Source organism: Phaseolus vulgaris, chromosome 4 (genome assembly GCF_051622355.1).
Source record: "Phaseolus vulgaris cultivar YP4 chromosome 4, ASM5162235v1, whole genome shotgun sequence".
In the NCBI taxonomy this organism is placed as follows: Eukaryota; Viridiplantae; Streptophyta; class Magnoliopsida; order Fabales; family Fabaceae; genus Phaseolus; species Phaseolus vulgaris.
Window position 1 is genome coordinate 46,514,231 of NC_143501.1, and position 12,234 is coordinate 46,526,464.

At 29.4% G+C, this 12,234-nt stretch overlaps 1 protein-coding gene and 1 long non-coding RNA gene across 12 annotated transcripts; both read right to left on the bottom strand.

The window, feature by feature from the left end:
* Nucleotides 1–582: 582 nt before the first annotated feature.
* Nucleotides 583–3,238, bottom strand: LOC137837858 (uncharacterized). Of its 9 annotated transcripts, XR_011085529.2 has the most exons (6): nt 2,930–3,167; nt 2,603–2,817; nt 2,402–2,496; nt 1,945–2,031; nt 1,213–1,328; nt 583–802 (listed from the first exon to the last, which is right to left on the bottom strand). It is a non-coding gene; the product is annotated as an uncharacterized LOC137837858 (long non-coding RNA). The 9 variants fall into 9 exon arrangements; XR_011085523.2 differs by having other exon boundaries at nt 1,945–2,496; nt 2,930–3,169; XR_011085526.2 differs by having other exon boundaries at nt 1,945–2,499; nt 2,930–3,169.
* A 4,085-nt stretch (nt 3,239–7,323) lies between these two features.
* Nucleotides 7,324–11,484, bottom strand: OCT1 (organic cation/carnitine transporter1). Of its 3 annotated transcripts, none has more exons than XM_068647011.1 (3): nt 11,274–11,484; nt 10,143–10,556; nt 7,324–8,908 (listed from the first exon to the last, which is right to left on the bottom strand). In XM_068647011.1, the coding sequence occupies exons 2-3, from the start codon at nt 10,549–10,551 to the stop codon at nt 7,674–7,676; spliced, it is 1,644 nt and encodes a 547-aa protein (XP_068503112.1). In that variant the 5' UTR covers nt 10,552–10,556; nt 11,274–11,484; the 3' UTR covers nt 7,324–7,673. The 3 variants fall into 3 exon arrangements, with proteins under 3 accessions (XP_068503112.1, XP_068503111.1, XP_068503113.1); XM_068647010.1 differs by lacking the exon at nt 11,274–11,484 and adding an exon at nt 10,918–11,152; XM_068647012.1 differs by lacking the exon at nt 11,274–11,484 and adding an exon at nt 10,663–10,944.
* Nucleotides 11,485–12,234: the final 750 nt, after the last annotated feature.

The window sequence follows — 12,234 nt, forward strand, 5'->3', positions numbered from 1 at the left end:
CAACATTTAATAAAGGAAAAAAAAACAAAAAAACAACTTAAAGGTAATCTAACATAAACATAAAAGTATTATTTTATTCTCATTCATGAAAATAGACATAAACAAGATTCTTAATTTATGCATGGAATGTTATATAATTAAACTTTTTACTTTGTTATGGCAAAATTAAATTTATCTTATTGAGAAATTTGGTCAATTATTAGGTCCCTATTCAATGTTTCCAATGCCCAATACAAGTCAAATTAGAAACAATTTTCTGATTTAGTATGCAATCTTTAAACATTGCAATAATGATTAAAATGTTTCATGTTGTTACCAGTGTAATAGTAAACGTGTAACATTTTTCATTTGAGTATAATTAAAAAATTTAATCAAATATTTATTTGTCTTAATCGGTTAAATGTGTGTAGTAGTTCCTACTAACTAAAATAATTGATTGTACATTTATTATATTTAAATTTCAGTATCTGTGACATAATCGATTTAACACATACTAATAAAAACCATACATCTTATATATTAGTTACCAATTTAAAAGTTAGCGATATGATAAAAAAAATCAGATATAATTAGAACCAAAGTAAGAAAGTATACTTTTCAGAATTGAATATAATTAGAATCAATACAATACATTCTAAAAGAATGAATAATTATACATGAAAAATTGAGATATCATAACAAATGAATCCATATAATCTGAACAAATGCTAGGTGAAAAAAATGTTGATCAAAATGGAGAAAAATGAAGGTCCCAGCTTGAACCTGAAGGTGAAGGTGATTATTAGTCTGGGAAATGCACCACCTACAATAAAGAGCTAGTTGCAATTCAGATGATGATTGCATCAGAAGAAACTAGAATGAATCAATCGAGATACCATATACAAGTAAATGAAAGATTGAAGGGAGAATTATTGCCCGAAAGTGTATTTCCAATTTAAGGAAATTACCAAAAGAATAGTAAAATAGTTTATATGTTGACTTAATTAACCATTCTTCTAGTTAATTCATCTTAAATAGATAATTAATTTACTAAAATATCTTAACATGCAGCTCCCAAAAATAAGTATTAGAAGCTAAACAAAAAAGAAAGACGACTACTAAACACATTAATTTGACATTGTCCTCCCTTAGGCACTATTATTACACAAATACATAGAGAGAATAGAAAAATAAAGGCGGAGTGGGTGGGTGGTTGTCATGGTAGTACAATACCTTAAAAGTTGTTATAATTCTTATTGCTCTCAAGTGCTTTTGCTGTTGCCTTTTCAAATTCTTCCAAAACAAAACAAAGATTTTCACTGATTCAACATCCCTTGACCTAAAATAACCTAACAATGAAAAAATACCACAATTAGCATATTAAATAAAATATTTCTTCCTTTAGGGTTGATTAAATAAAATGAAAATAAATCACATAAAAAGTATGTGGCATACTAATGCAATCAGACATCATTTTATTTATGCAATCTCTCAAATGATAATCATAATTCTGCACTCATCTCAAATGATAACCTCAAATTTACAGTTATATTTCCAGCTTTTGAAGAATGCAAAACATACCATAATCATAATCATATCACTAACATTACATTATTCAAATTATAAACTTACAATGTTCAAATCATCAATGTACAATATTCATATCATAAAATACATTAATAATTAAAATATCTTAATAAATGAATCTTTTAGTACACAAAATTATTACCGTTTAAATATCTATTTTATCTATCATAATTAAGGTTTTTATTTTTCAGTTTTAGTATGAGTGTATGACTTTAAAGTAGTCTGATACATTAAAGTAATTATTGTAAATTACTACATTTATAAAGTAATTACAGGACAGTGAAAACTATATAGGAAACAAAAGAAACTTTAGAAAATAATAGTTTAAATCAAATGTGGCAATAAAGCATCCAAGGACACAAGATCTAGAAAACAAACCTTCAAACAATTCACAACAAGGTGCCTCCTAGTTTGTGCGGTTCCATTTTAAGGATCGGATATAATAGAATGACGAACATCCTCTTTCTGCACTATATGAACAAGTAATTACTAAGTTAATAAATTGTAAAGAACTGTAACATCCAAGAACAAAGACGAGATCCATAAAAAAAAGTTGTTTAGGTAATGGTAGGCATATAAATAAGTCAAAATACAGAAAAATAGCATAGAAACACATGCAAACATATAAATAGAAAATAAAAGGACCTATTGAAATGAATATCTGAAAAATTAAAATTGCATTGCAATCCAACTGATATCACCAATACTCATATCAAATCATGAGTTTATGCATGTAAATCAACATCTCTACGGTGATAAAAAGACAGATGTGTTAATAGTACTTTCCAATCATAACCCTAACTCTACAAGTTTAAAATTTAAAGAAAGCAAAAACCTCATTAAGGAATTGGTCAATCCTAACAAGGTTGGAGTGGTTACTCCATCTGCATTGCTCAAGGAGGTTTCCTCCTTCAAGGCAAGATTCTGTAACTGCTACGCCAAACAAGCAAATCTGATTTAAAAACAGAGCAGAGAAATTCTAGAGAGAATAGCGTGTGCAAAGTTGGATCATATCCTATAAGCATTAGAAGGAAACCTTAAGGCACGTTGAAGCAGGGGACGCAAACACGTTCAATGTAGGGGAGACTTTGACACTGCAGATTCAACTTTATCGAGTGTAATCGCCACAAATTGGAGACACGTAGTTGCATGGTTAAACTGGTTGAGAAGAGAGGCATTCCATATTTGAACTTATTCTCTCCAACTTGAGCAGAGAAACGAAGCACCGAATCCCCAAATCGCACTGCAATTCTGAAATGAGAAATGGAGAAAATGAAAATCAATTTGAAAAAATAAACAGGGCAAAACGAAAACGAACACCGAATAGGAAAAAAGCAGAGTGAAGAGGAGAATCAATTCAGACATGAACATCAGAAATGTTGAATATCCACCATGAGAAGAATTGTGTGCCTTCGAAAACTGATTTTCTAGGGCACGAGCAGAGCGTAGTGTGTAAAAAACGCGAGAGGGGAGCCAACGGAGACATCTTCGGAAAGAGGTTCTAAAAGTGTGGTTTGCGAGGAGGATGAGGATTGAGAAGACATTGGAGAAGAGTAAGAGCAAGGGAGTGTAAGATGAAGAGATTAGCCAATATAATACTATAATTAAAATAATAAAAATACCTTAGTGAGCTTTACTAGAATAACAATATTCACACTTACTGGGGGTTTCAAAAACCTCTAGTACTTTTGGTCTTAGCATAGGATATAATAACCTCTAGCAATAAACCCCTTCTAAAATTAAATTTTTTTTGTAGTGAGAGGAGTGAAATGTGAATTTATGGACGGTTACTCTTTTTTAGACAAAAGAGTGATGTATAAAAAAATTGTGAAAGAGAAATAATATAAAAACATATGTTTTCAAAATCCTCCAAAATCTTAATTTTGAGATTCTAAAAGAGTGATATATAAGAGAACCGTGAGAGAGAAATAATATAAAAACATGTTAATGTCTCCAAAATCCTAATTTTGAGATTCTGAAATTGTATTATTGTTCTTCCGTCCCCTCAATATTTCATCACCGCTACTTTACCAGGTCTACGTCTCCTTAATGCTTCAAAAACCCTAATGTTAAGATTCTTAAATTGTGTATTGCTAATTTTCTTCATATTTCATCTCTTTTATTTATCTTATTTTAAACATATTTAATTAAAAATAAATATAAATATAAGTAATAAAAAATTAACACAAATAATAATATATTATTTAATTTGATTAAATTTTATATTTAATTATATAAAAATAAAAAATAAAAAAAATATGCAGATACACATGCGCGAAAGCGCATGTGTGCCCCGCTAGTATTAATAAAAAAATTATATAATTGATTAAATGAATTATATTATAAATACTTTATTAATATTTAAAATATTTACGTTGTATAACTTAATTTATTAAAATATAATAAATAATATATTAGAAAAAAAACATACTTAATCATGTTATTAAGTTTTTATTAAATTTTATTTTTTTATTGTAATAAAATAAATAATTAAAATAATATTATTAAATGATAAATAAAAGAACAAAATTGTCTATATATTTTATTAACATAATACTGTAGCGTTTTCAATTTGTTTTATTCTATATTTATTTTATCTGTAACAAATTAAACACCATGTCAAATGCTTTATTTTGGATTGAAAAGAGAGAAAAAAAAGGAAAGAGAATGATAATAAAAAGTAATGTTGTTTGGATTGAGAAAGGAAAAATAAAAAAGTAAAATTTTTGTAATCAATTTGATAATATATGAAGGAAATTGAATTAGTAATCACTTAAAATATATGATTATAAATTATATATTATTATTTCAACTCAATTACATACAATCACTTAATTTTTTTTCATTTTTTTAATATCTTTCTCTTAATTTAAATAATTTCATTCTCTATTTTTGAATATCTTGTTTGTTTTCAGGTAAGGAAAAATGAAAAAAGAGTTATAGAAAAAAGAAAAAAAAAAGAAAAAGAAGCACACTCATTTAGAAATAAAAAAAATGTAAAAATAAAAACCGATTAACACATTAAACGTTTAAATTGTGTTTATTATTTTAAATAATGAATTAATATTTTGTTTATTATTTAGGATGTTATCAGACACGAGTTGTACCCTAACTGGGGATATGTTAGAGATAATAATTATGATAAAAACCAAAGATTATTTTACAAGTTAACTTCTAACCATTGTTGAAGCGGAGAACTTGGAATATAATTAGATAACAACGTGTTTTTGGAGTGGATAACTCATTATACATTTTTCTACTGAATGCATCAGAAATCATGGGGCAAATTATATATTAGACATGTTTTAACAAATTGTGAATAACTTAAGTCCTATTTTTATTCATGATATTTTAATAATTATATATGTTTAATTCATTTAGTTACATAGAAAAAGTTGAGTACGAAAGAAAAGAAAATAGATACTTTTGAGATAAGATGGAGACTTAAGAATAGATAGATATACGAATAAGTGACTCGTATATTTAGTTTCGTTGAAGATCTCAATTGGTTAGAGATTAGTTCAAATTATAGTATATTATAGTATATGAGTGGGGATAACTTTAACTTTTATGAGTCAATTGTTCTGTGAGGTTAAATTGAACTTAAATTTGATTACTTTAATATGGTTTTATATAGAGAAGGAGAGAAAAACTTATTCATAAAGAGATAACGGATAAATAATATTTGTCACATTTTTAAGATACTTATCTTCAACCTTTTAGGTTGAACTTCATAGTTTTCAAAAAGCGTATAATTCTAAGACTTTGCAATGTCCTTCATTGAATATAATTAATGGATCAATTACCAAGATTCATGAATCATTGTCTCCTATTAATTAATGAGAGATTCCCAACACGTAAACATCAAAGGTCGAGAGACATAATCCAAGCTTAGCATAGTTAGTCTCTGAATACATCTAGTCGAAATCATAACACATTTTAATAACACAAAAAGGATTATTAAAGAATTTAATCAATCTACATTGTTAGTAATTAATCTAAAAAAAAAAGATAATTTGGGTCTAACATAAACCGTATTTTCGATAGGTTCTATAACACCATCAAAAGTACATTTTTCACTTTCTAATACTTATAACTCTAAATATCGAACATTGACTTCATCTTTTACCAGTACACTTTCCATTTTTATTGAGGACATTCCAAAATGCAAAGAGCACGAGAAATATCAAGTTAAGATTTAAATATTATTCGAGAGAAATTCTTCTTAGTTCTATAGATGAACTTTTTTTTAACTAACCTAAACTTGTTAGACAAACAAAACAAAATGGTAAATTAAACATAATATACTTAACTATTTCAAACTAATTTTAAGTACTAAAATGTTTATTATAGCTTAAAATATTTCATATTATAAAAAAAAAACTAAAACCGGACTATTAAATATTTTTACATATGTAATATATCATCATTTAAAAATAAGGTTGGATCTTGAAACAATTAAAACATATGAAATGTATTAATGTTGATTTTATCATATAATAAATCTTTATTATCATACAATAAATCATTTATATTTTTAAAATGTTAGTGCATATATGTTTATAATGTTTACATTACATTCATCCATGAATCAATAATATACAAAATAAGAAGACTCTCATCTATCACATCATCGTCCAATGTTCACATGAATCCTCTTTTTAATTAAAACGAGAAACAAATAAGATACAAATATTACAAAGTTTATATATAAATTTGTAAAGTATGAATTGAAACTCAATATAAATAACTTACATTTGGAGAGATATACTGCATAAGTCTTGTTCACCCTTCTACTTCAAATATTAATAACAATAACGACTCTAATGATACATTATGTCAATAATGTATTTTTAAATAAAATGTATTTAATTTTTTTTTCCAAGAAATCAACTTTTCAAATCATCACACAATAATATAACCATTAGTTATAATGATAATTAATTACATCAAACATGTAATCCTCATGATAAAATTTATTTAATAAGGTAGAATTTGTTTTCCACTTATATATTATTATTAATAATATTATTTAGTTTAATTTCTAGTTAATGTAGAATTTTCAACACACGTATGAAAATTGAGGAGAACCAATAATAAGTGGCATAGTTGGTCCAACAAACTCAATCTAAGAAAGTGACTCTCTATATAACGAGAATTTATGAGAAAGAAAGCGAATAAGTGAGAAAAACAACATAGAAAATAAATAAATGAAAGAATTGATATCCACCAAAGTGTTAAACTAGAAATCCTAGTAAAAGGTTAGAGAGATATTATATTCTATCTATTTAAATGAGATTAAAAGTTATTATCATACAATGAGATAAACAAATATTATAATACTACTTTTATAATAAAGATATTTTATGGATTAAATCTCATAAGTTTTACTTCTAAAATTGAAAAATTCTTAACATGATAAAATTGTTAGACTACAAATGTGAGAGAATTAATTATGATTTTTCTATTAATACATACATATGGTCTACATTTCCGCCATTCTCATAAAAAAAAATCAATGTATCAATGTAGTAAAAAGAGTGTCTTTCTAGCGTAGAAATGATAAGTTCTACTTTCATCACATGACTATTATCTATAATACTTTATCTTCTGTACAACCGGTCCAAAATTAGTTTATCTTAGATTTAAAATAACAAAATTGATACATGAATGTGTGAATCTTTTAACAAATTTGGTTAATTGGAAGACATAAAAATATAAATGTGATAAATGTTAAAGTGTGTAAAAACAACAACATTCAAACAGATCTTATGATATACTACACACTTTATAAGAATACATTACTCATCAGATGCTACAGTTATGATAGCAATTACACCAGAACACAACATGAGGCCACTTCTACACTGTGATTTTCATTGCTCCTGACTCCATCCATGGACCCTTCTACCCTATTTCTACAAGAGTTTAACTTATATACATTTTCAATGTAAAATATTTTCCATGCAGATATCTAACAAGACTTTACCTTATATCAGCACATCAGATTATGATGGCATGATAAAATGGTTAAATCTTATCAGATACATGCACAAAAATACTTTAGATTAATAGTGTATATAAATTAACATGAAGAGGTTCTTGAGCTATTGTCCTAGCTCAAGGGCACAATCATTATGAGACACCCAATTGTGTTTCTCTTCCTCCTCTTGCTGTTTCAAAGTCTCATAGAGAGGAGCATTTCTTGTCTCAGGTAGCCAAAGGCTCAAAACTCCACTAGAAATTGAAAAGGCTCCAAAGACAAAGAAAGAAAGAGATGGGCTCAAACGGCCCAGCACAACCAGCAAAGGGGCCACAGAAGCCCCCAACATTATGGCCTGGCGCAACATTGACACAGCAAAGTTCCTGACATTGGTAGGAAAAAGTTCCACACAATATATGTACAAAATATCAAATGTTGTGGAAGCCCCCATGAATCCAATTGCTTCAATGATCAACTGGGCCCAGCTACCTCCATGATTGCTGTGTACTTTTGATGTTTTTCCTCTGTGTGAAAAAAATGTGCATAGGATAGAGGACACTGCAGCTATGTAAGAGGACACAGATAACAACAAACGTCTATTAGTAAACCCCAGGAGAAAGGTACCAATCACCACAGCAGGAATCTCCATTAGTGCATTCAGTGCTACTGAGACATAAAGGTTGAAGTTCAAGTTTTCTACATTGAGTTGAACTCCATAGTAAACAAAGCCAACTCCAAAGCCAGCTAACATAACAGTGACCATTCTTATGGCTGCCCATTTTGTGGTCCAAAGGTTTTCTTTATTGTTTGGAGTTCTTTCACCACCTTCACTAGTAGTGCATGGTGCAACATTTGAAGATCCACTAGGATTGGTTAAAGTGAGGTTGGTGGGGAGTTTTTGCTTCCCATTGAGTCTTGCAAACCTGTCCAAAACCTGAAGGGCCTCTTTGGTTCTCCCTCTTATGAGGAGCCAACGTGGGGATTCTGAGACCAAAGGAAGGATTAAGACAGAGTATGCTAGTGGAAGAAGGGACAAGAGTTTGTACAAGCTCCTCCAATGTGTTCTGGTTGGATAGGCCACAAGGGGGAGTGTGAGGAAGCCTATTGTGAAGAAGAAAAAACCGTATTGGCCCACTTGGCCACGCCACTTGCGGCCTACTGATTCTGTGGTGAGCACAAGGCAGCATATGCCAATTCCTGACCTTGCAAAGCCATTGGTAAACCTGAAGAAGGCATAGGTCCAAATGTTTGGAGAAAGAGAGGTGGCAAAGGCTGTGATGGAAGTTAAGATGCAGGAAAGTTGCACTGATCTTTTTCTTCCTAACCATGTATCAGATAGGTGGCCATACACACCAGACCCTGCAACAAGTGCATGTAGATGATTGTTATTGGTGTTACCATTAGCAAATTTAGTTAGAGTTTCATATATGTGACAGTATACAAAAATTATACCTTCAATCAAGTACACCTTTTAATATGTATATACATCAATATGTTCTTAGATAATTAATAGTATAGAACTTTTTATGATGTCTTTGCCTAGAATATTTTCTCATTAGTTTTGTAACTTTCTCCCAGAATATGATATATGGTTATAGAGACTTGGTTTCACAGGACAAAAAGGTTAAATCATGGGAGAGAGAAAAATGTTATCATTCGTTTTAGAGTACGCAGGTAAAGTAACTAGAGCCATAGCCTTTGTATAGGACATGGCCTGAAGTGAAAAAAATGAACTGAAATGCTTTTTTTTTTCTCTCAGAAAAATTGAATCTATGTTTATATAAAAAATAGTTAAATGGTCATGTTTTGTAGGAAAACTGCAGGAAAATGACACTGGGAAGGAAAAATATTATTTTAGAAGTTATAATAGTTAGTATAGTGATTTTCAATTTTTCACAATATAGAACTTTTTATTCTGAGCACAAACGTCCACTACAAAGACAACCACTCATAACTTTTCATCCACTAAATTTATCCATAAATATTTGCTGGGCCATCATCATATTAAATACATTTTGCAGAGTTTTGACATATATAAATGGTTTACAACTATTTATCTAATACAGTTGCGTGTACTCTCTGTTTTTTTACTAAATTATGGCTAAAGTTGGAACTGATTAAAAGAGTTCTAAAAAAGAAGAAAGCAACCCTTATACAAACTAATACTGCAAGACAGATTGATAAAAAGAAAACGTTCTGGTGAGTGGGGCAGAGAGTGCACATGGTTGAGAGTAGTACATGAAGGGTAACAAAGAAAAATTGTCAGCATAATGTTTAACATTCAATTTACCATGACTAGTAGGTATACAAAACTGAATGAGACTTGTAAAAAGAAGTTAAACTCATCCATTTTGTGCATCAAAAAATTTGAGCTAATTAGACTAAAGAGCATGTTACTGCTATGAAACAAAACAAAATGCAATATGTATCATTACTTGATATTTAATGAGATTCACAACAAAATTATGAATAATGAGGCTTGTTAAAAGAAATGAAACTCATCCTTTTGATTCAAGAAACAAATGTATTAGATAGTTATTAGATAGAATGATACCATCATTGCTTTCAGAACAAGAGAACAAGGAGTATGTACCTATGAGAGAGCCAAGGAAGTAGACTGAAGCAGGCACAGCAGCAAGAAACCTTCTATCACATATAAGATTCCACTCTGCTATGATGGAACTGGTATGGCCACCAACCCATTCCCAAGTCCCTGGTACCAACTCACATACAGAACCAGTGCTGCTGCTGCTGCTGCTGTTGTTACAAAATCCACTTTTGCACCTCCAAGCAGAAGGTTGAGCATCACTGAAGATTGTCACCAAAGTACTCTGAGCATCAAATATCCATGCCAATGACACCAAGAGCACATGCACCAGCTGAGAGAACCCCAGGGACCCCACATATTCCTCCACCACCTCATCCACAGTGAGCTCAAGTTTGGCCTCACTCCCCTCCAAATTTGTGCCCCCCTTAACCAGCTTTTGCTCCTCTTCCATCATGGTTCCTACAAATCAAAGTAAAGGGAAACTTATCAGTTGCTACCTTGCTCCAAATGTTAGTATATTCACATGTATATATACACGCATACACACATATATTTTGTTGCTGACCTTACTCTATACTGAGGTTTCATTAAAATATTATAGGGTGACAAGACATCTAATCTAACACATCAAACCCCCCTTTTTGTGTATATAATAAATAAAATGTTGGTTTGGAAAATATGAGCCTAGTGTTTGGCCAGTGAAACAGTTTGGTGCATGCACTGTGTTTGGGGTGAATGGGAGTGGTAGTGGAGGGGATGCCAAATAGAATATACCAGATTCCAAAATTTTGATGACACACGTATGATAACAAAACAGCACCTAGCATATAGAATTTATTGGTGGGATAATGTGGAACAAAGTGATGGAAGATTGATGAATTATTGGTAATGGTAATGGATGGATCTGGGGCCCAGTATTCACATTTGTGGTGGTTGGTGGAAGAATGAAGAAGAAAAATAACTGGAAACCATGGTGAGAGACTATGCTTTCATTGCTGATTAATCTTTTATGTGGAGAGCTAATCAAAAGCAGAGAGTTAGTGATAGTTCAACACATGATCCTGAATAATATGTATATATATAACAAGCATGCATTTGAATAACTGAGTGTAAAAAATAACACATTAAAGGGTTCTGAGAACAGAAGTCTTGGTGTGAGATCTATCTCACTCACACCTTTTGAATGAAACGAGTGGAAGCAGGGCTAGAAAATTGAGAAGCTGTTCTTGAGATACTGAAAAAATGGCTGATATCTTGCCCATGAAACAAACCATCTTCACTGCATATTTAAATTGTTGAGGTAACTTGTTACTAGTCCCACATCGCACTTGTTATTTAGATTCCATAAATTTAGATTTTGACGCACTATTTAATAACTCATCTACGTAAATTGTTTTCATGATTTATATTCAATTTAAACACTCTTTAAGATGTACCTTTAATTGCTAATATGATAATATTTTTTTTTTATATTTTGTTCCTTCATAAAATACGTGATTATATTATTTATTTATTTAATAATTTTATATTTAAATTATTTTATTTATATTTTTAAATTTTTCTTGATTTATGAATAGTTATATTTATATAAAAAACTTACTAATATATAAGTTATCTACGGCATAGTTGTTATTTGTAAAATATTCCTAGCAGGCTTGTTTAAAATTACTGTCATATTTTTATACACATTTAAATAATCATCTCTTAAATTATTAAAACTGTAGTCTACGATAAAAAAAAATGAAAACTCTTTTACAATATTTTTTCAATAAATAAAAAATTAACCAAGATATTGTGATAAAATTATATATAATCTTAATGTGGAAGTGGTTGCATTGTTTCAAATTTAGTTTAATTTTAAATTTAATTTAATTAGATTAGATTAGATTGAGTTTATTTTTATTTAGTAACTTAACCAATTCAATTATAATTGGTTGAGCAATTGGGTTTTATCATTAAAAAACTTATCACATTTTTTTTGTAATGTAATAGGAATATTTATATGATAAAATAATTTTTTTAAAATAAAATAATAAAATAATTACTAATTTTATTATATATGTAGTCGGATTAAGTTAAAATGATTACATTTAAAACTTATAAATATATTATCCGAATTGATTTTAATTAAGTGAAA